This window comes from Rhineura floridana, chromosome 4 (genome assembly GCF_030035675.1).
Source record: "Rhineura floridana isolate rRhiFlo1 chromosome 4, rRhiFlo1.hap2, whole genome shotgun sequence".
NCBI classification, from domain to species: domain Eukaryota; kingdom Metazoa; phylum Chordata; class Lepidosauria; order Squamata; family Rhineuridae; genus Rhineura; species Rhineura floridana.
The window spans coordinates 183,905,307-183,929,523 of NC_084483.1; the positions used below are offsets into that span (position 1 = coordinate 183,905,307).

Genomic DNA, 24,217 nt, shown 5'->3' on the forward strand with positions numbered 1-24,217 from the left:
GCGGTCCATAGTTTTATTGGCAGGTGAACTGCGTATGCAGTGGCAACATTTTTAGAGAAGGATAGGGAATGTTATTAGGGTGACAATGTATCTACTTTACAGAGGACAGTCCTCAGTTTGAAGGTACCCTCTATTTGAAGTCCAAGTCTGGTTTAAAGCTAAAGAACCCTAACAGGAGTTCATGAGGGGCCTTGAAGTTGTCCAGAGCACCTGCAGAGCAGACTAAGCAAGCCCACAAGTCACCTGGTCACAGCCTTCCCCACTATGGTGACAGAGGTATTGCATTTCTATTTAAATTACAGAATTTTTCTAAATTTGCTTGTAGATATATAAATTAGTGTGTGCAAATTTTATGCAAATTAGCACCATTTTATCCTCTTTTTCAGCAATACTCTCTGAAAAGTGGGTTTGGGTATGGGAGGAGGTCTGCTGCATGCACTCTCTTCATGCTTTGGGCCGATTGTGGGGGAAGTATTGTTCAAACCAGCCCAGTGTGAAAAAAGAATCGGGACTGAGGCATAGAGAGAGCAGGGGGCTCATAGCATTGTGAAACTGAATGCACTCTGAGATCACTTTTGAATCTATGTGTGACTATTTACTTTTATTTACGATATTGATATACCACCCAAGAACAAATGTTCACTGAGTGAGTTTATAGTAAAAATATTTTAAAAAACAGAAAAAACCATAAAGGCACAAACATCAAAACTAAAACAAAATAAAATCCAACAGCATGAAACCAGCATAAAACCAGCAACAGCAAATAACATTAGTTGCAAGCATTATTCATAGTAACAGATCCAGCGGGAGCCAGCACAACAAACCAGCCATGTTAGAGCTGCTTGGGGGCATCAGACCAAGGTCCATCTCAAGCATTTGATTCCAGCATCTGCCAACCAAATGCCTCCAATGTTCAGAAGCAGAGCACTGTTGCTTATTCCAAACATTTTGTGTTCAGATGTTACTTTTAGCTCATGGCTCATAGTGCTGACAGGTCCATTGCCCACAATTTATAAAATCTTTCTGCATGATGAGCTGTTGGCCTGATCCAGCAGGCTCTTCTTATGTTCTTTTCAAAAACCACTGAAGCTAGTGGCCATCGCCACTTCCAGTGGGAGTGGATTCCAGAATTTCATAATGAGTTGCATGAAGAGGTACTTCCTTTTGAGATATCTGAACCTACCCTCAGTCTGTGTGTGTGTGTGTGTGTGCGAGTGAGTGAGTGAATTAGTTAGTTAGTTAGTTAGTTCCAGAATCATGAAGGACGGAAGAAATGTCAGGGATAGGAAGCTTTAGTCACTCTGGAAACATTAGGCTCTAAAGGTACTTTGGTAAATGATAACAAAAACAATCTTAAAGGTTATGGGAGGCCAGTGACTATTAACAAACACCTGTCTGAAACCCTGGAAAGCCAATACAGGCATACCCCGCTTTAACATACGCAATGGGACCGGAACGTGTATGTAAAGTGAAAATGTACTTAAAGTGAAGCAATTATCTATGCATGTACTGCACTGCAATCGCCACTAGATGGCAGCGGCGTCATGCCATTCAGTGTCCGTAATTGCGAAGCAGGCGTACGTTAATTGGGGTATGGTGGCATATGGAGCATGTACGTTATAGCAAGGCGACGTTAAGTGAAGCGACGTTAAGTGAAGCGACGTTAAGCAGGGTATGCCTGTACAAGTCAGTGTAGACAATACTGAGCTAGATCGACCAGTGGTCTGAGTGAGTGCAAGGCAGTTTCCTATTTTCCTACCAAAGCAGCGTTGATGATAACAAAACAGCCTGGTATTGGTAAGCTGATTAACACATGTAGTGGGATAAATACACATTATGTTGATTCAGGCCACAAGTGATGCAGTTGAATTTCTTGATCATCTGTTCATGCCAGAGTTTTTGAAGTTCCTTTGTTCCAGAATGTTCACTGCTGTTCTTTTTGCTACAGCAGACCAACATGGTTATATCCAGACTCTGGAAACTATGATGATAAATTATGTATAATAATTAAATTAAGTTTTAAATTAAGACCACACCCTGCCAGTGCGTTTGTAGCATTTAGCTTCCAATGTGCTTCACATATTCTGAAACTCACCTTTGTACAATCTCTGAAACAACACTTGCCATGGGGTGCGGCACCTTTCAAAAACATCCTTCTCCTTTGGCTAGACACCACTGATAAGATAGGAATTTTAAGACAGTGATGCTAAGAACCAGCAGAAATGCGGCTGGACCTGTTTGTTGTGCTCAGCAAATGGGCCCCAACAAAGAGCTTCAAGAGAGGTAATTTACTTGAGAAATAAAAGGAGCAGCAGCAAGGCAATCTCAGATCTGCATATAGCCCATCAGTACAGTGCAAAACAGAGAAGTGAAATGCATTCACCTATGTTTTGGCCCTACATTTGGTTTCTGGATAATTAGCCTTTGTTTATGCCCCCAAGTTTAATTTTAGCTGCAGAGCCGACCCAGGACATTTTGCTTCCTTAGGCAAAGGACATGAGGGTGCCCCCTCATTCCACATACAGAAGCCAACCAGACTTGGACAGTTGAATCTTGCTTCAGCTCTGGCAATGAGACAATATCATCCACCACAGCAGAGGACAGCAGGCTAGCTTAGGTAGCATAGGAACAAAGGAAGCTGCCCTATACCAAGTCAGACTATTGGTCTATATCGCTCAGTATTGACTAAACTTACTGGCAGTAGCTCTCCAAGGTTTCAGGCAGGGAATCTTTCCCACCCCTACCTGGAGATACTGGGGATTAAACTTGGGACCTTTTGCGTGCAAAGGAGATGCTATACCACTGAGCTATGCAGGGCAGGCAGCATGGCACACATAGCCCTGTCCTCCAATAAAGAGGAGCAGTTGAAGGTATCAGGAGGAATGGCTGGAGAGGGTAGCCACAGCTCAAACCCCCCAGCATGTGCCATCTGAGGCAGCTGGCTCACTCAGTTGGCCTCTACTATCCTGCTTCTTCAGTAGTGCATAGCAGATTGCTCAATACTGATTCACCAAATGCAAGGTTGATGTGAGCATGGGGGGTGCAATTTATGGTGACCGCACTTATTCTCTGTGCCATGGAAGCTCCCTGTTCATGGTACATGGGGCTATCAGTAGCCACATTGGAGTAGGAATCTCTGCTGCCCCTCGTCCCTCCTCCTGCAATTCCTCATCTTCTTTTTGTCTCAAGGTCCACCACCATCACTGCCTTCTGAAAGCTGCTCCCACTTCAATCTGTTTTATTGCTTTTGGGGTGGGGGAGGAAGAAAGAAAGAAAAACTTATTTTAAAAACTATTAATAATGAGCAATTTGAAATTTTGCAAGCCACCCAAAGATTTTATTTATTTGTTTGTTTGTTTGTAGATTTTCCTCTGAGTTAGTCAAGCAGTGATGCCTCAAACAAGAGCTACTCTGGTTTAATAGAGTAATAGACTAGGAAGACCCACGTTCAAATCCCCATTCATCCACTGAGCTTGAACCAGTCAGTATCTGTCTACCTAACCTACCTTACAAGGACAAAGTGTGTGTGTGTGTGTGTGTGTGTGTGTGTATAGTTGCTGTGAACATAAAATTGGGGGGCAGCCATGTATGCTGCCTTGATTTCCTTGGAAGAAGGATGGGATATAAATGTAGGGTGGTATTCAGCTATCACATCCCATCAGTGCAAGGATTTCTGTTTGCACAACAGGATTCTCTCCCCCCCTTTATTCCCCCTCTGTGTGCCTCACATCCTCCTCAAATCTGCTCCAGAGGGTTAGGGGAAACCCCTAGAACAGGTTTAGGGGGCATAAGTGAAAGAGGAAGGAAAGTTCCATTGCACAAGCAGAAACCCTTGCGCTGACAGGACACTCAGCACTATGTTAGATACAACCTGTATAAATATCCAGAATATGAGCTTGTGAACATGGCAAATAAGTGAGCAGCATAAGCAATCCACTATATGTCACATGCAAACACACATCATTATGTCCTGCTACTAGGGGTAGAGGAGAAATTTGGTTTGCATTTTAATACAAACCTAGCTAATTTGAACTTCCTAAAATGATGCACGAACCGAACTTTGTGATACTGTTGTCCAACTTAAAAATGTGTATAAAAGTGCATATATTATAGTGTGCATAGAAATGCATATATAAGTGAGAGTGGCACACAAAACACATATTAAGAAAAACTGCTTGGTACATAGTAGAAGAAATGCAAACTAAAATGATGATGAATTTTTGTAATGACTTGGAAATTCGCCAAACTGAATTTAAGACTGGAAAACTGAGAGGAAGTGAAATTGACAGATTCAGCCGTTCTTGCCTGTTTCTTCAGAAAAACCACTTCAGGAGGTGATTGGGCTCAGAGGAGCAGCAGGCGTGCTTAACCTTCTCTCTACTTCCTATTTTCCCACTTCATTCCTCCCACCGTGAGGTTTTCCATCCCACCACATTTCAAAAGCATGTTTTTTGCTCTTCCTAGAAATACATTTGTAAAGCTCATTGGACCACAGTGTTAATCCGGTCCTTGGTCAGCCTGCAAACGGCAGTTATGGTAAGTGAATGCACAGAGTAGAGCAGCCATGTTGAAACATGATGAATGATGTTTTTGCCCCGTCCATGTCATTTTTTAGTACAAGCTACTTGGATTTCTGAAAGCATTGTCCCTGCTGCCAACAAGAAAACTATGAAGCCGTAGCAACTTGATAAGGAGTTATAGTGCACAGCTGTGTGAAGACATAACAAAAGTGAAAGCATAACATATTTTTGCAGGCTTGAACTGGGTCAAAGGTGCCTGCATGGAAAATCACTGATGCGGGGGGGGTCTCAGTTACTCCTTTTCATTCCCCTCCCAAACAGATTGTGATAATTCATAACTACATATTAGGAGAGTCCATCCACGCTCACTGAAATTCACGTAGTATTTATTGGATAATTCCTACCTCTTGATCCAGTTTGCCGATTAGTATAAAAGATGTATTCAGATTTTGGGTTAGCTAGATCTTCTTTGGGGCGGTGAATTGCCTATGGATTACTTTTTCTTCTTTCTTGCTGCTATACGCTCTGTCCTGCTTTTGCATGCTTTGCTCAGCTGAAAGCTGAAAGCCTACCCACTTGTCAGTAACTATGACTTTCTTTAATATTCTAAGAAACCTAGAGCCAGTACACAAATATTTATTTATTTATTAAATTGATATCCCGCCCTTCCTCTCAGACAGGAGTAGAGATGGAGGGGGGGTTAGAGGAAAACATATTATTTATCCAGAACGTTTGCTTTGTCATTGCTATGTTTCATCATCTTTTCAATAATGTGTGTGTTTGTGTACTGCCTTCAAGTCGATTCCGACTTATGGGCGACCCTATGAATAAGGTTTTCATGGGGGGCTTACCATTGCCTCCCTCTGAGGCTGAGAGGCAGTGACTGGCCCAAGGTCACCCAGTGAGCTTCATGGCTGTGTGGGGAATCGAACTCTGGTCTCCCAGGTCGTAGTCCAGCACCTTAACCATTACATACTAGTTCATATTTTCATTATTTTGTTAATTCATTTCATCATTAACCACATTACTTTTAAGTTACTTTGAGTTACTTTAAGTATTATCTTTGTTCTGTATTCTATCATATGAGTTCCATAATAATATTTTTATTACATTTCTAAGCTTTGCATAATAACTGGGTGTGCCTGTTTCAGTTACTCTTCTGAGGTTGTGGTTTTTCTGTGGTTGCGCTTTACTCCCTGTTCCCCTGGGTTGCTGCTTAGCAAACTGAACCAGGATTGAAGAATCCAATGAAAGTTGATGCATAGGCCAGAATCTGGCATGGTGTGCATGATGACTGGATCGCCTGATTAACACACAGTTACAGCAATTCATGTGTAACGTAGACTTCGGCTAGGAAGCTCCTAGGAATATGTCCAATAAAACTCAATCCTGCGCCATCTCTTTCCTTCCATTTCCTGATGTCTCTCCGTCTCTTTAGTGGAAGGACCATAGCTCAGTGGAAGAGCAGAAGGTCCCAGGTTCAATTCCCTGCATCTCCAGGTTGGACTGGGAGAGACCTCTGTCTGAAACCCTGGAGAGGCGTTGCTAGTCAGCGTAGACAGTACTAAGCTAAATAGACCAATGGTCAGACTCAGTAGAAGGCAGTTTCCTATGGTCAGCCCCAAGATTCTGGACACCACCATCTGACCCACACTGTGGATCTTTGTGGAGGCTTGCAAAATCTCATTATTAATAGTTTTATTTTTTTTAAAAGTTTTAAAAAGCAACCAATGTGAGCCTGGGAAAAAGTGGCCATCTTAAGCAAAAACATTTGTGCTGTTCTTCATTTATGTGATGCACTGGATACCCAACACACACACCCGTGAATCCTTTATTGACTTTCTAGGAAAAAGTCCTATAAAGCTCCATCCTGATCCATCTCCCTCCCTTCCTCTCAATCTCCCTCCCTCTCATCCTGACCTCTGCCTTCATTTTATCTCTTTATCTCTGACCCCTGCCTTGCCTTCCAATTTTCTTCTTTGCCTCTTGACCACCTGCTCTGCTCAATTAAAGTATAAAATAAGCAAGCACTGAGGTTTAATTCTAGCTGGAAGGATGGAGGAAAAGGTCTCAAAAGCACTGGTAATCTCACTGTAGCTTGTAGATAGGCAAAGGCCAAAAAGAAGCCAGTTGCCAGTTGCTACAGAAAGGTGGTCGCCGGGAGCTCCAAAGAGAGGCTGGAAACAGCAAAGGAGGGTTAATATAAGGCAAGCATAGGGAATTCTTCTTCAGCCCAAGACAGTGGTGGCTGGTGCCTCCATGTCAGTGGAATCCACTCCAGGTTTTGTCTGAAATTTCATTCCAGCCCTGGGCAGCGTCCTTGACAGTTCGAACTAAAACCCGAAGCCGATTCTACTGCCCACTGACATGGAGCCACCAGCCGCCACTAGCCCAAGGTCACATTCCCTCCTTTCACAGGTCACAAGCTCAGGTTGGGCAGGGCCAGACTCAAAAGTGGGTAGAACACTTAATGTAAATTAAGTAAATTAATAGCCTTTGTAGAGTAGGCTAGTTTCTGCACATGCTCAAACACCCTTCCCTTTCCTCCATCCAAGCAACCAAGAGGTATTATCAGAGTTCGAGGACACACATTCCAGCCAGGCAAAATCCCTCAAGGCGGGTGTGAAGCATGGCCAGTGAGAGGTGTGCCTTGGGGAGAGTCCCACAGAGCAGACAGAGAGACCTTAGGGCCATATTTGGCCCCCGGGCCTGAGCAAAGATCAAAAGGAGGGGAGAATTTGGGGAGGAGGGCATCAGAGCTGTGCCTCCTCCCGGTGCTTCGGGAAGGTCTGCACTGCTACAAGAAGAGGTGCACGTATGTAGTTCATGGTTTTTTGTTAGGTGCTCGCACTTTGGCAAAGGAAAAAAGTTTTAAACGTGAAACGAATAAGCAAGCAAATGCAAGCATTTTGAAAAGTAATGGGACTGTGCTACAGCCAATTAGCTGCTTGGCAAGGAAGGAGAAGCATCCAGGAAAGGCAGGGCAAGGGATGTAGAGAGGCAGGTCTTCACCAGCTGCATCACAGGCTACTCCTACAGCCAGGTGCCACTGTAGCGCTTTGCCAGACCACACTGAACAGGCTGGCGCTGCCTGTTCAAAAATTCAATTTTTTTTAAAAGGGCCACAAAGAAGGTTTTTCAAAAGAATGGCAAATAGCAGGGGAAACACTGGAATGCAATAGTTTGGCAGCAACACCATCTGGGCTCTCCACAATAAATGAGTGCACAAATGATGTTGCTAGAGTGGAAGCAAACCGAATTCTTCCTACCCTCAATAGCGTTCCTCAAACTCTTCCCACCCATTAAAATTTCTTTTCAGCCACTAAGAGGCAGTGATGTCCTCTTTTCTCTTCTGACAGGTGCTGTAGCAGCTGCAGGTAAAAGCTGACTAACAGCCGGGGATCTATGGTCTAGGACAAATCCTGGCCTGCTCCTGTGACATTAACAGTAGCTTGATCTGCAGAAGCAACAGCGGTAGCTTTTCTCAGCACAGAGAGAAGCATTGTCACTTTTTTATGTCTACAGAGCAAGCTGCTGTTAAAAGATACAGGAGCATGAAGCCAGTAACAAAGTTGGCAGCCCAGTTTGTACATGCACATGAGATGATTGAGTGATCCCCATATCTTCTCCGCATGCTTTGGGTTTCCTGCAAAGAGAAATTCACTCATCTGACCCACTGGTGGGCAGAGAGAGGAAATATAAGTCTAATATTTCCAAGGAAAATTCAGTTAGAGGGATTTGCTTGAAAGTTTTTACCCACAAATTCATTCCAGCCCTAGAATTACATTTCTCTGCTTCATCCAATTTTGCAAGGATGGGGAGCCTGTTGCCCTCCAGATATTGCACTCTAACTCCCATCAGCCCCTGCCAGCGTGGGCAAAGGTCAGGGGTGGTGGGAGTTGTAGTCCAGCAACATCTAGAGGACTATGGGTTCCCCATCCCTGCTCAGCTGACCTCTAATAGCCTGTGATTTTTTCCTACTCCTGAAGCTTTAATGATATCCCCCCCCACATACACACAATTTCACTTCTAGTAACCAGAGTATGCCATTTGAGGTTAGAAGTATACAAAAGCAGCAACTTTATATACCTGCTATAACAGGGATTCCCACCAGCAGACCACCGGTGGTCCACAAGCTTCATTCGGGTGGTCAATGGATTTGCAGTTGAAGATGGCCTATCCATCCCATATTCATACGGATTTTAAATTGTATTTGAATTGCTTCTTTTATTTCTTCTATTGTATTTTATTGTGTTACAATTTGAATTCTGTAGAATATCATAAAATACACAAGATAAGAAATCTAAGCAATGAAAACACAATGAAAAATCTCACAGTATCTAGCACAGGGCATTACAATTGCTACAGTGGGCAGAAAAATTGCTAAGATGTCTGCCAAGAGCCTCAGCAATTTTCAAGTGGCCCGGGGGGGGGGGGCAAGAGTTTGGGAGCCGCTGTTCTCTAAAAAACTTTTTGTTATGCTGTCTTAGCATAATCAAACTGTTGCAAGCCTACAAAATACTACAATTGCTTGTCTAAATAAGACATGGAAATTATGATGTATATATCTCCAAATGTAACTAAGAATAGAATGGGTCATTTGCCTGGCCATCATTGTTGTCATATGCCTTCAAGTCGATTACGACTTATGGCGACCCTATGAATCTTTTTTTAATATATTCATAGGGTTTTCATGGTAAGAAGTATTCAGAGGTGGTTTACCATTGCCCTCATCTAAGCCCACTGCACCTGGTATTCCCAGGCGGTCTCCCATCCAAGTACTAACCAGGCCTGACCCTGCTTAGCTTCCGAGATCAGACAAGATTGGGCATGTTCAGGGTAGTGTGGCCGTAGGCCTGGCCATCAGTTACTTTGTTTGGGCCAAATATATTAAAGATTGGGGGGGGTGGAATTTAGGTTCACAGCCAGCTTCTGAAGGTACCCAAAAATGGAACCCTAGCAAAATGGGAACATTAGCAAGGATAAAATTGGGAGGGAGAGTTACAGAGGAGAAAGGACTGGTAGGGTCACTTCCTTCTCATTCCTTTTCCAGTTCAAATTGCCCCTATTGGGCAAAGGAGGCCATTGGGTCTGCATTATATGCAATAGGAAAGTCACTGGGAATTTGCTCTCTGATGGGATGGAATGTGCAGATCTTGTGAATCTTTGCCAAGTCAAAGCAGACACTGAGGGAGTCTATCAGGAGCTTGTGACTCTCCTTCCTTGGAGACTTGCTTCATACTTGGAAAAACCATTGAGCTAAGGGGCTTCCAGAGGTAGGCTTCCCCAGTGGAGCTGCAAACTTGCAAGAGAAACAGGAAGCATTTCATAGATAGCAGACTTGTTATCTAGTTTTGAAGGAACAATTTGATAGTTTCTGTCCCCACCCCAGTGCTGATCTGAAAGCGTCAATTAGTATTGGAAACAGCACTGGAAATATCTGTGTCACAGGTGCCTGACATGTAATCAAGGCATCCATCTAGTCCAGCATTCTCAGTGGCCACCCAGATGCCTATAAAAAGCCCACATTAAAAAAAAACAGTGCCTGGATGCACCCAGAAACATTTAAAGGCTGAGCATTTGTGAGATTGTCACAATGCCATCTTCAGTCGTTTAACTATAATAGGAGCCACTTTCTAAGAACATAAGCAGAGCCCTGCTGGGTCAAAGGCCTGTCTGGTCCAGCATCCTGTTCTCACCGTGACGAACATAATGCCTATGGAAGTTCCATAAATAGGACAATGAAAGGAACAGCCAGCCTTCTTCTTCTTGTGATCCCCAGTAAACGGCATTCAGAGGCATATTGTCTCTAATACTGGTGGCAGTCATGAGTAGTAGCCATTGATAAGATGGTGACCCACCACTGCATCTTATGGTAGCTATGTCTGTAGTTTGTGCACTGTGTAAAGAAATCCCTTCTTTTGTCTGTCCTGCGTTTCCCAACATTCGGCTTCATTTGATGACCCCCAGGTACTATTACTCCTGCCTCCCTCTTCATGCCAACATTTGTAGTCAACCCGTGACACCATTCACAGACAAGATATGTCTGGATTCATGCTTTACTTGCCAACATAACTGCTTGCCTAAATATACAGCAGCAACCACTGCTGTGTATCTAATATCATAATTGTAGCTATCTGCTGTGTCACCACATCACTCTCAGCTTCCCTGTAAGAAGCCTGCCGGCTTATCCAAAACCATCCTTTGCTTCTGTGATCTCGTTTGGTCATCTTCATTATCTCCTGTATGAAGTGGTGATTTTATATATACACATAATTTCGGGAAACTCTTGCCGTATTTCAGAAGCCAAAACAAAAACATCATCACACCACTTCCTCATCCCCCCTCCCCCCAATGCTCTTTTTGTGTTTTGGTTGTTAGTACGAGACAACTCCTCACCCATAACTTTTTTCTTTTTCTTCTTCAGAAAACCAAAAGGGATGTAAATAACTTTGATCAAGACTTTACACGAGAAGACCCAGTGTTAACTGCAGTGGACGAGGCAATTATAAAGCAAATCAACCAAGAAGAATTTAAAGGCTTCTCATATTTTGGGGAACAGCTGCAGCCATAAGACCCCACCCACAATTGGGACCACCAGATCACTGACACTGGAAGAGGTGGTTCTCAGAACACCCTCCAGCCACCCAATCGAGAGCTACTTCTCCCAACCATGAGCCCATAACCCTTATTTTATACTATGCCTATCTATTTATTGTTATTTTTCTTTCACCTTTGAGCTGGAGGCACTCATACTTTCTGACTCACAAAGCAATGCAAAATATTTTGTATCAGAAATTGTTAAGGTAACACAGTGCTGTTGTTTCTTGATGCTGCTTTTCCCCTCCACCCTACCCTAGTTTAGTATCTTTCTTTTATTCCCTAGAAGGATGTGACTAGTTCACTCAGTCATTTTTGAGGTTAAAAAAAAAAATCACTAAAAGGGTGTTTTTTTCCTACTCACTTTTCACATGGAACAGTGTGGTCTTGGGAACGTCCCTCTTTATGGGGTCAATCAGTGATGGGAAATCTTTTTCAGCCCGAGAGCCACATTCCTTTCTGGGCAGCCTTCCAAGGTCTACATGCTAGTGGGTGGCAGGGCCAGAGGGAAAAGTGGGTGGAGCAACAAATTTTACCTTTGGACAGGAGGCTAGTTCTCACACTCACACTCACGTACACAAACAAACAAAAGCAAGAGGCATTATCAGAGTTCAAGAACATATTCCGGCCAGGTACAAACACTAGGGATACAAACCAGAGCCACTGAGGGATGTAACTAGGGGAGAGAGGTGTGACCTGGAGAGAGTTCTGAGAGCCAGACAGAGAAGCTTTGAGGGCTGCATTTGGACCCCAGGCCTCAGATTCCCAAGCCCTGGGTTAGAAAGACTTTTCCAAGACATGGCAAATAATCATCCCCATCACATAGTGGCACATACACAAGTTATTTGTACTAAATGAACACTAGCAATGTGAACCTATAAATCAGCTAGAAGATTTATGCCAGCATTGCTTTCTGACAGCCTTGTAGGGGCATTGTGACAGCCAATAGCGTTAGGGTCCTAATGAGCCATTCATCTTTCAAGAATGTTTTTTTTCTTTTTAATGAAAAGCATCCTCAGGAGGCTGCAGTTGTGAAATGATTGTGGCTGAGGATTCCATGATGCTGGATTTCAGTCCATGCTTAGGCTTAAAAGTCGGGGTGGATTCTAAGTTCAAGGTAAAGCAAGTTCTTTCTCATTAAAATTCTGCTGTGTTGCATTTCTAGGCAGATAGAACCATAAAACAGCAACTGTGACTCCCATGTTGGGTGGTTAGCTGAGAACTACTGGCTTGAGCTCAGTGCAAAGGAGTCTGAAGAGATTGTTTCCTTATTGTTAATTCTGATGGTAACAGAGGCCAACAGTGCAATAGTGATGAATTCATATTGTGTTGCTGCAGAACTTCCATAGATATACTAGTATTCTTCTAAGGTGAAACTTCTGTGCATAGTTACTTGGACGTAAACTGTTGAACACTGTGGGATTTATATCCAATTAAGCATGCACAGGATTGTGTGAAAAAGGCTGTTATGGAAGTGGGTGGAATGCATTCCTGGATAGGAAATTCTTCCAGAAATCTGTCCCTGGCAACTTTTTAGCCCAGAAATGTATGCAACTGAGAGGCAGCAATCTTCCTTCATCTCCTTCACTCTGCTGGATTTACCCATGATAAGAGCTGAAGTTTTTTGGCATGCCCTATCACCAAACCACCCTGTGACTCTTAAGTGAATATGGCAAAAAATATTTACCAAAAATACTTAAATATTGAAATAGATACCAAAAATTGCACTTCTGTGCAGGCTAATTGTTGAGTGTTAGAAAATAGCCTGACTAATGGATTTATAACTAATTAAAATAGATAAGGCTGCCAATGAAAATCTTAAATAGTCTATCTGGAAAATTACTTTTTTCTAAGATACATAATGATTTTTTTTAAAAAAGTTTTATTAAAATCATATAACATACAAACACAGATGCTTTATAGACAGGTATTAAAGGGCTAAAGAGTGGGCAAATTCTCCAAAAGCCTATATAATAGCTTTAATAGAGCAATATAGGCTTTCTACAAATTTTACAGCTTCTTCGGCATGTACGTGGTAATCCTTCCACAGAAAAACCGTTTTAGAAACTGGTACCCAAAACATGCATGACATTGATGCAATGGCAGAAGGGTATTTTAAGAAAAATCATTTTTAAAACATTTCATTGTATCAAATCTGGCTATATGTCTCACTTTAATTAATTTATTTTTAACAGCAGTGTGTTACTTTTACAGGCTTTTACAAAAAATAAAATTGGGCGTGATTCTTTGTGCATAGCCTTTTTCCTCCCTGTCTCTCCACTACTGGCCTTTAGCCAGGAGTAGCACACTGCAATGCATCAGCTGTGACCTGCTAAGCCCATGCATATCTCCCATATATAGATTCAGCAGCTTTTATCCTCCTCAGGGTTATCTGCATAAATTACTAAAGCTGCCTGTGCAAATGACCCTGGGAAAAAGAGGACTACTTGGATCTAACGTGGCAGATACATATGAGCATCTAATAGCAGGCAGGTAGGGGCTGAGGGTCAAACTAGCCAAATATCTTTGCATTTAAATGCACTCTTTTTTAAAAACAAAATGCATATAGCAGCTGCATGGATATTTACCTCCCAATGCAAACAGCAGCTTCAGAGGAGCTATTTTTATTAGGACACCAGTAGGGGGAGAAGAATTAAACTCTTCCTCCCTGCTTGCTGCAATCCCAATAACTAAAAACCCCTCCAGCAGTTGCTATTTTTATTTATTAAACCATGCACGTTGCATTGCAAAGACACATTTAACACTTCTCGTTTGGCCATGAGGCATTGTGGGGCACATGATCCTGGCTAAGGAACAGGAAGGAGGGGCAGTTAAGGATAGCATGATACTGTACTACTGTACTATGGGTCCAGCTGGGTCATGACCAATAGTACTACTCTTCTTTGGTTGTGTTTTTTGATACTTAGAAAAATCTGGTATGAAAACTGTGCTATATAGGAAAAATACAAAGCCAAGCAAAGCCATTCATTATGTGAAAAATGTATTGAGAGACTGAAGATCAAGATTCAAAAACTGACATTGTTGAGAGTTGTAAGTGGGCTTTCTTGTGTAGTCATAAAAAAGGTAACTCATGTGGACAGTGCATTAACAAATGTGAAGTTACCACCTGTAGATATGCTGACAGTGTTATGTACTTATATTTCTGGGAGTACCCTTTTGTGTGTGTGTGTGCGTGCACGTGCACGCATGCGTGTGTGTGTGTGTATACGTGTACTGTTGATGTGTGTGTGACACACCCAAATGGTGAATGAGCAGTTAAGGGAATCCATTTTACTTGTTGCACTTGGATTTTCCATTTGCACAATTTATATATACTTGTGACTGGCAGAGTGGCACTCAAGAAGCTTTTTTCTTTTTCTTTAGTTTTTCTCCTTTTTTGCCTTTTGTACAGATGAAGATTTTGTATATAGGTGCAAGGCCTGTGGAATTCAATGAATATTGAGGTATCAACTGCTGCATGTTCAGGCATATTATTAAAAAAATAGCCTATGAAAGAATAATTATGATAATGTCCATGTGCAATACTCTGTATGTGTATTGGTTCAAGTTACTGTCAAAATTTCCCCTTATTTGTTTGTTTTCTATTATAAAAAAAGAAAGATGTAGACCTATATTAAGCTGTAATAAATCTCCTGTATAGTTCTCTTAAACTCTATATGAAATGATAAAGATGGGAGGGAGAAAAGGACGGGCCATTATTGACAGAAGCACAGGTTAGCCACAGGCCACCTTCTCAGGCTATCTCTGTGGCTTGGATGCTGCTGCAGTGAGGTTCCTTCTCTCGCATGAGAAGCTCTGGACAATGTGAGAAAAGCCCCAGGCCTGTGGACAGGGGTGGTGTTGGCACCTGGCATCCTTGAGCTGAAAGGGCCCCAGCCCCGGCTTGGTACATTGCTGAAACCTGTTGTGGTCCCTACATTTTTTTTAAAAAAATACGGCTCTGTGCTTTGAGTAGCGCTGGATAGCTGAGTGTAGCCGCCATATTCATTTCCCACGATGCACCTGACACAGTTTTCAATCTAGGGCATTGTGGGAAATTAAAATAGCTACAACAGTCAGTCACCCTGTCACTTGTAGTCCTCTTCAAAGCACTGACGCCTGCCACTACTGCATAAACTCGAGGAGCCCATCAACAGAGGAGGAAGCTTATGAGAGGGCCAGTGCACACCCCAAGTTTGGGCGGGACAGCTGGCCTGAAGAGCAGTCTCAGGATGGGCTTCTCCCCCATATGGCCTAGAACGCCTTATGCTGTCGAAGCTTCCCCACAATAGTACTTATTCTCCACATGTAGCTTGAGAAGTTGGTTGAGGGTCTCCTCTCAGACGGATTAAATTAATGTCAGTTTTGTATCTGGCTGTTGTAGCAACTTTCAGTTATTATGACATTCAATTCCATTATGTTGTGGTTTGGTTTTTTTTTTTAAAAAAAGCTCAGGTGTAATTATATATATATATATATATATATATATATATATATATATATATATATGTATATGTATATGTATATATGTATATGTATATATATATATATGTATGTATTCATATGATGATTTCAAAATATTAAATATTATGCTATATCAAGTCATGTGTTGTCTGGCTTACCAATGTAATAATGGATCAAACCTTTTAGAATAATTTAATTTATCTTCACTAAAATTTAAGGGCTGGAGTGGGGCGGGGGGGAAAGCCCCCCCAACCAGCTCGTGGAGTGGAAGCACAGAGACGTCACAAAGGTTACATCATCTCATTATTTTATGTTGGGCGGGAGCTGAAATCATATAAAACTGCCCATTTGTTTTCTGCGTGGTAATGCTAGCTCTGTGTATTTTTGCCATATGCTAGCTTTGGACATCCAAAGCAAGAACTGACAATGCTAAGTGGTCTCTTCCTTAGGTGAACTGAACAGCAGCTTTGGAGGTAGCAAGTGGCCTCCTAAAGCCGCTCATAGAATTGGCTAGAATGAGGGACCATTGTACAGCGTACTACTGTTTGCATGGAATGAGAGACCTTTATACAAAATGGAGATTAGCAAATCTTTGTGAGGGAGTAAGGACATTGCACAAAGCTTTTTTGTAAGCAAAATTGTGGAGTGTGTGCTTCTATTGTTCCTGGCATGAAAAATTGCTAACAAACATTTGTATTGCCCCACCACCTGCATTCTTTTCTTCTGGATACCGAACAGAAAAGCAAATACCTTCACACAGGCAGAAGCTGCAGCTCTAGTCTTGGAAGTCCTTTGCCTCAATCCAGCAAGTGAGGCCCATGCATGCAAAGATCTTTCAATCGGTGTTGCCAAAGCAGTTGTACATCTGGGAGGATGCACTTCCCCATGTGCATGATGATATTCACTTGAGCCCAGCTGGATGCATATTTTGACAGCATGTGCATCAGTATCCAAGGCCACCAGATGGTATGCATGACTACAGCTGGATTGGATGCCAATGGGATTTAAGCAGCCTGGCTGTGTGCAGGGATTGCAGCATTCAGTTTAGCTTAAGTGAATGCAGTTCAAGTAATTTTCTGTTTGGTTTACATTAGCAGGTTTTGTCTGTTACCTTGAACTTACTTAAAATTATGAAAACACTGTTACAATTCCTCCTCTCCTGTAAAGTTTTTTCTAACCCCCCCACCTTTTGTCATTGTTGAAAGGTGTGCAAAATGCCAAATAAAAATTGGAAATCAGGATATTTTTCTCTATCTCTATTTTAGAGACACCGTTTAGTTGGGGGAGGATTCCATATTGTTTAAATAATGTGCTCTCTCTCTAAAAAAGCTTTTTAAAACAAATACTTCTTTTGAAATTCTGTAAAGAATAGTGCTGGAAAAATATTAAATGTATTCAGTTTTACAGGAGCAAGGAGGTATTTTTTTATTGTGAGGCTTTCTTTGTACAGAATTTTTTTCTTACGGTTGTAATTTGAATCTCTTGCCATTTGTTAGGGTTATTTCATTGTAGCCATTATTACTGTGCCAAATGTACTGTATTCTAAAGGATGTGAATGTGTATTGTTTCAGAACCTAATAAATACAATGGTGTTAAAAATCTTCCATTCATTTTGCATCTCTCACAAGTGTTTTCAAATGAGGAATGAAGAGGCCTTCGTGGAGACAGGGGGTTGATACTCAGTGTGCTTTACATGTCAGCATTAGTTGTATCTGAAGCTGTGGTGCAGAAACTTTTCCAGCTCAAGAGCCACACTCTCTCCTGGGTGGCCTTCTGGGGGCAGCATTCCAGTGGTAGGCTGGGCCAGAGCACAAAGTGGGTGTGGCAGGAGGGAAAATGTGTGCCGAGCAACAGATCTGTTTCTTATCTTAGGACAGAAGGCTATATCCCACCCACACAGAACTCTTGAGGTTGCTATACCCCCAATCCTACACATCTCCCCATCCTCTATCCAGTAAAACAACAGGCAATATGAGAATTCAAGAACACATTCCAGAATAGGGTTGCCAAGTCAGAACCATCTGAAAACCTGAGAGAACGGGGGCAGGCCCTAGTGATGTCATGGAGTGGACCCTAGTGATGTCATGGGGTGGGCCCCAGCAATGTCACTGAGTGGGCCCCAGCAATGTCACACTGTGATGTTGTGGGGCAAGCCCTGGTGACATCACAGGGGCAGGCCCTTGTGATGTCATTAAGCATGATACATTAAGTCAACCACAGTTGCTTGGAGCATACCATTCAAAAAAATTCTCTGATTGGAAATTAAGATAGAAATCTTACCTAAAAGAGGGTGTTCCCAGGTCCAGCTGAAGTGACAAGGTCATTCCTTCTCACCGGCTTAGAGAGCATGGATGCAAAATAGAAATGGACTGCCTTCAAGTCGATCCGGACTTATGACAACCCTATGAATAGGGTTTTCATGGTAAGCAGTATTGAGGAGGTTTACCATTGCCTTCCTCTGAGGCTGAGAGGCAGTGACTGGCCCAAGGTCACCCAGTAACTAAGCAGGCGCCAGGCAGCAGGTCTAATCCAGGTAAAAACCCCAAAGCTGGGGCCCTTCCCAGCAACCCAGCCAGCCAGCACGCCAGCCAGCCAACTCCCGCCGTACCTGCTCCAAGTTCCTCCCTCACTTTCTCTCTCCGATTGCGCCGCTGCTGAGGAAGCCTGGGCTCTCATTGGGTCTCAGGGGCAGCCAATGAGAATGCAGGATGGTGCTTGATGGGAAGGCGAATGGAGTCCTTCTCCGTCCCCAGCTTGGTGGGTTGTTGTGCTGCCAGGATGGGTGGCGCAATGCACTTGCGTGCAAAGGAGAGAGAGAGAGAGAGGCAAAGGAAGGAGGCATTGAAGCAGGTAGAAGCAAGGGGGAATTAGCGTATGCGTGTCTGGAAGCTAGGACATGTATGCGCGGCTTCGTGGGCATCCACAAAAGCTGGAGATTCAGGGACATGCGGGTGAGTCTGACTGGAGGTCAGAACAGCAACAGCGAGCCCTGAGTCTCCAGTAGGATCTCTGAGAACTGGCAACCCTATTCCAGAAAGGCAAATGCACTTGAGGAGGTCCTAGAGCAACACCAGTGAGAGATGTGGTTTGAGGGCAGGAATTGACTTAGGCAGAGTTCCAAAGGCCAGAAAGAAAGGCCTAGAGGACACATGTGGCCTGCAGTTTTCCACTCCTGATCTGAAGGCCGACAGCCACCAGGACGTTGGGGTAGGCTTTCGTGCACGCCCCTGCCTCCCCCGCAATCCACAAATTCATACTTGCATTTTCAGGCATGTGCCTGAACATGCCTTTAATGCAGTAGTTCTCAAAGTTCACCACCACGGACCATTTGAAAATTGCTGAGGATCCTGGCAGACCATTTAATTATTTTTCCACATGTTGTAGCAATTGTAATGTGCCGTGCTAGATGCTGTATGATTTTTCACTGTATTCTTATTGCTTCTTTTATTTCTTTAACTGAATTCAATAAAATTTAAACTGTAATACAACAAAATATATAAGAAAGAAAAGCAGCAATAAAAATATAATTAAAATCAATACAAATATTTAATTTGTCTTCAACCACAAATTCATCGACATGCTGCGGACCACTTGAATGAAGCTTGCAGAGCAGTTCTGGAACCTCTGCTTTGATGCTAAGTTAAGGCTGAATCACATGGACTCATAACTAGCATATATGTTGGTATATATGGAACGAGAAATGCCAGATGTCCAAGCTGGATTTAGAAAGGGAAGAGGCACCAGAGATCATATCGCAAACATACGTTGGATAATGGAACGGAGCAAGGAATTTCAGAAGAAAATCACCCTGTGCTTTATAGACTACAACAAAGCCTTTGACTGTGTAGATCATGAAAAACTATGGAATGCTTTAAAAGAAATGGGGGTGCCACAGAATCTGATTGTCCTGATGCACAACCTATGCTCTGCACCAGAGGCTACTGCAAGGACAGAATATGGAGAAACCGATTGGTTCTCAATTGGAAAGGGTGTGAGATGGGTGTATTTTATCACCCTATTTGTTTAATCTATATGCAGATCATATATGGAAAGCGGGATTGGACCAAGATGAAGGAGGTGTGAAAACTGGAGGGAGAAATATCAATAATTTAAGATATGCAGATGATACCATACTACTAGCAGAAACCAGTAATGATTTGAAACACATGCTGATGAAAGTTAAAAAGGAAAATGCAAAAGCAGGACTACAGCAGACCCAATATACAATTGATTTAACAGGAGGTAAAAGAATATAAGTTATAAAATAGAGCTAATTTGGGCAGCAAAGATGAACTTAGCAGCAGATAGAGAAAAATCAACTCATTTGAAATGTGTTGGAGCAAAGCTTTGTGCATACCATGGACTGGAAAAAAGACAAATAATTGGGTGTTAGAACAAATTAAACCAGAACTATCACTAGTAGCTAAAATGATGAAACTGAGGTTATCATAATTTGGACACATAATGAGAAGACATGATTCACTAGAAAAGACAATAATGCTGTGATAAGCAGAAGAGAGTAGAAAAAGAGGAAGGCCAAACAAGAGATGGGTTGATTCCATAAAGGAAGCCACAGAGCTGAACTTACAAGATCTGAACAGGGTGGTCCATGACAGATGCTATTGGAGGTCGCTGATTCATAGGGTCGCCATAAGTTGTAATCAACTTGAAGGCACATAACAACAATACACATTTTTAAGATTTGTAATTTTTTACTCCTTCAACAAAGTTATCCCCCAACCCCTCCAAATATTTTGGACTACAACTTGACTGTGCTGTCCAGGACTGATGGGAGCTGTGGCCCAAAACATCTGGAGGACACCAGGTTGGTGACTGCTGTCCTAGAGGCAAACGTCATGTTATACTGCCACTGTTTACCCCTTTTCCCTTGCAAAGCAACCTCAGGTAGGGGGGGGAGGGGCATTTGTTTCAGAGATGGGAGAGAAGGTGCTCGCTACACCCTTTCCTTGCCCCTAAACCTCCCTCACTCCATCTCAACTGCTTTTACCTCCACAAGGTCCTAGCCTCACGCTTGCAAAGTTAAAGTTAAAGCAAAATTCAGCCGAGCTAGGTGACAAGCAAACAGAATGCCAAACTGATGACATAGATGAAAGGAAGACCGCCATTCCCTCAGCCAATGAACATAAGAAGAGCCTTGCTGGATTGGCTAAAGGCCCATGTAGTCCAGCATCCTGTTCTCATAGTGGCCAGCCAGATGCCAAGGGAAACCTGCAAGCAGGATCTGAGCACAGCTGCACTCTCCCCATCTGCAGTTCCCAGCAACTGACAGTCAGAGGTACATTGGCTCCAACAGTGGAGAGAGAACACAGCCATTGTGGTTATTCATCGGTAGTCTTTTCCTCCATGAATTTGTCTAATGCTCTTTTCAAGCCATCCATGTCGGCAGGTATCAATGCCTCTTGTGGGAGCCAATTCTATAGTTTTAATGATGTGCTGTGTGAAGAAGTACTTTTTATTTTGTCTGTCCTGAATCTTCCAATATTCAGTTTCACTGGATGGCCCTGGCTTCTAGTATTATGAGGGAGAAAAACCCAGTCCACCTTCTCCACACCACACTCCTTTTCTCTAAAGTAAAAAGTCCCGATATATGAAATGTATGCCATTATTGGTGTGTGGGGGGGTGATTTCAGCATTTCCCCCTGCACTTTTCGTCCACAGAAACCATGTCATCTTTCAAACACTCTACCAGCACTTAGACATTCCCTGAAGCTGGTCCTCTATTCAGCCGTTTATCTGTTTTGAAGCTGCCAGATGCCTCCAGCAACTAAAACTTACCAAATCCCAAGTATCGACCATCTGAAAACCAGACCAAACTCTACTGCTTGATGAGTGTTGCTGTTTTTCTCCTAGTGATGGCTATCTTGGAGTCATAGGCATGATGCACTCCCTTTCCCCGTCTCGAATCGTGCCTTTAAGATGATGAGCCCCCAGGCAGGGTCTGTGTTTCGTTTTAATCTTGAGCAGAATATATATATGTGCTTTAGGTGCTTAACCTGCAACAAAATGTCATGGTGTGGAGGCCTCCTGTTCAGATTCCAGCTACTTCATTCCATGCCCCTGGGTTTTCTGTCTCTCTCCCTCTCCCCAACAGTTAATCAGCATTCTCTGCACTGAACATGTCCAGTCCTCCCTGGGCTGTGTGCAGGGGGGACTTTTCCTCCCAATTTTTTTGTACTTCTGCAAACCTTGAGGTCCCCCCTCCCAAGCCTGCTAATATTTATTTATTTTATTTATTTATTAGATTTATAAGTCGCCCATCTGGCTGGTTGTCCAGACACTCTGGGCGAAGTACAGAATAAAAACATTCAAATACATTAAAACATTAAAATCTCAACAATATAAAAAACCTCACCCACCCCAAAAGCCTGTCTGAAGATCCAGGTCTTCAAGGCCCGGCAGAAGCTCATCATAGCGGCGGCATGACAGAGATTGTTTGGGAGGGAATTCCACAGAGTGGGAGCCACAACAGAAAAAGCCCTCTCCCTAGTCCTCACCAGTCTAGCTGTTTTAACTGGTGGGACAGAGAGGAGGCCTTTTGAGGCTGATCTTGTTGCTCGGCATACCTTTCACTTGTGCATGTGGGCTGTGCTGTTTTGGCTACATAACCAATGGCACTCACAGCCTGAATATCAGAAACAGAAGGAATTGTTATTTGCACATCATAAGCTAGATGGAGAATCACGCATGAAACTGGTACCACACAGAGTTTTCTAGCCAAATCTAATAAACTGCCCAGAGAGCTTCGGCTATAGGGCAGTATATAAATGTAATAAATAAATAAATAAATAAATAAATAAAAATAATAGCTGGAGATGCGCACGCCTAGTTAAACTCTAATTCATGAAGCCTTAAGGAGAAGAAGTGAGCATGGGCTGTGCATCCACAGGAAGTTTCACTGGAGCACAGTAGGTTCTCACTAAAAAAAGAGAATAGTCCTTGTATATTTTACTTCATATCTCAGGTTCTACAAATGCTAGAAACTGAGGGCTCATCCACACAGCAATTTAGTGTGTGTCTGGTGCTACTTGCATCCCCTTATAATTTGCATGGTTCACATGACGTTGGAGAAGCTATCATGCAGTTTTCCCCTTTAAATTCGTATTAACCCAATCCACTGATAATGCAAAAAGGAAAGGAAAGCCATCTCAACTGCGCTGTACTTTGCTTCAATTTTTTTTTAGTGGGTGGACTCTCTTATGCCCCATCACCCGCTCCCTCTCTCTCTGCCACCCGCAAAAGCAGCCACAGCCGCTGCCTACTTTGCCTTTCACTCACTCCCGCCATCCACCTTTCACTCAGGCTTGGACAATGGAGAAGGGGAGGGGGGGTCTAGTCAGTTTAATTTTTCTTGTCAATTACACACCAAGAGCTCTCCCAGCTTCAGCCTTGAACTGGAGGGAGTAAACATGTAAAATTAGGGGGCAGGGCCACAAGGAAACAGCAACATTAATCCTTCCCAGAGGAATGCCTAGTTGTGTGAATGGAAAACAGTGGATTGGAAGCTACCATTAAGCAAGAGGTGTGGACCTTGAAAATCTGTTATGATTGTAAAAGCAGTGTCTTTAGTACGAAATTATGATCCTGTGTGGATAAGCCCTTACTCTCTGTTTTAAAATGAAAGCTCAGAATCTGAGGATTATGGTTCGGGGAGGGGGGAACTACCTCCCTGCACATGCTCATGGGAATGAGGGGCGGAAAGGGCTAGATTGAGTTCCCTCTGTCCCCCCTCCTCACCATCTCTTTGTCACTAAGATGATCAGTATTGTTTGATATATTACTTGTAACTTGTTACCTAGAGGTCTCCAAACAACTTACAACCTTGGTAAAAACCAAAAGTAAATATATCATACCATGAAACAAAATAATAAAACAACAACGACCCCCATACAGCCACAGAAAGATTTGGCAATACACTAATACAAACAACATTATTTGGCAGAGCAATCCAACTCAGGGGAAGCTGGCATAAACATTCTGCCACATCCAATTGCCAATTCAGGAACCTCTGGGTTGGCTGAAAGCTGGTTCAGCCAGGAGCTGTGCGCAGGGACGAGAAAGGAAAAGTCTGCTCTCCCAAATATCTCAACCGGGGAGTAAACCCTCTCTATTGACTTCTATTGTATTTATTGTCTTAGACCAATCTTTTCCCCAGCATAACTTTTGCATGAACTGGGATCTGCAGGAGCGCTCTGAACATGAGCTGGATGTGGCCTGAGTCCCCTCACCTCAGCCCCTCCCCTGACATGCCCCGGAATGCCCCCTTTTTGGGACTTACAGTGGCTTAGTTAGCTTCAATTATGCCAGTCTCGACTGAGCCCCGGCTGGGCAACTGAGCCGCAGTGAGAGACTTATGCTGGCTGAGCCGGGTCCCAGCAGACTGACCTGGAGATCCACCATATCCAGCTTCCTTCAGCCTGGTGTAAATGTGAGTTGGATTGCACCCTTAGTCTATCCAATGTCTGGGGGAAAAGATAAAACTTTACCTGGCACCAAAAAGATGTCAAGGAAGGCACCAGGCAGCAGGTTTTCTGCTGTTTCAAAGGGCTACATGTGTAGCCCAGCTACTCTGCATGGGCTATGTTGGATCTGAGACACTTATTTCAGTGGGAAGC

The 24,217-nt window shown here is 43.1% G+C and overlaps 1 protein-coding gene and 1 pseudogene across 4 annotated transcripts in view; one reads left to right on the plus strand and one right to left on the minus strand.

The window, feature by feature from the left end:
- Positions 1-15,573, plus strand: part of PRKCE (protein kinase C epsilon) — a 472,683-nt gene extending 457,110 nt beyond the window's left edge. For all 4 annotated transcript variants that reach the window (XM_061625425.1, XM_061625426.1, XM_061625428.1 and 1 more), the window contains one exon: positions 10,948-15,573. In XM_061625425.1, coding sequence (XP_061481409.1) covers positions 10,948-11,094 — 147 coding nt within the window. In that variant the 3' untranslated portion in view covers positions 11,095-15,573. The remainder of the gene's footprint in view (positions 1-10,947) is intronic.
- LOC133384778 (5S ribosomal RNA) lies at positions 9,258-9,376 on the minus strand (annotated as a pseudogene).
- Positions 15,574-24,217: the final 8,644 nt, after the last annotated feature.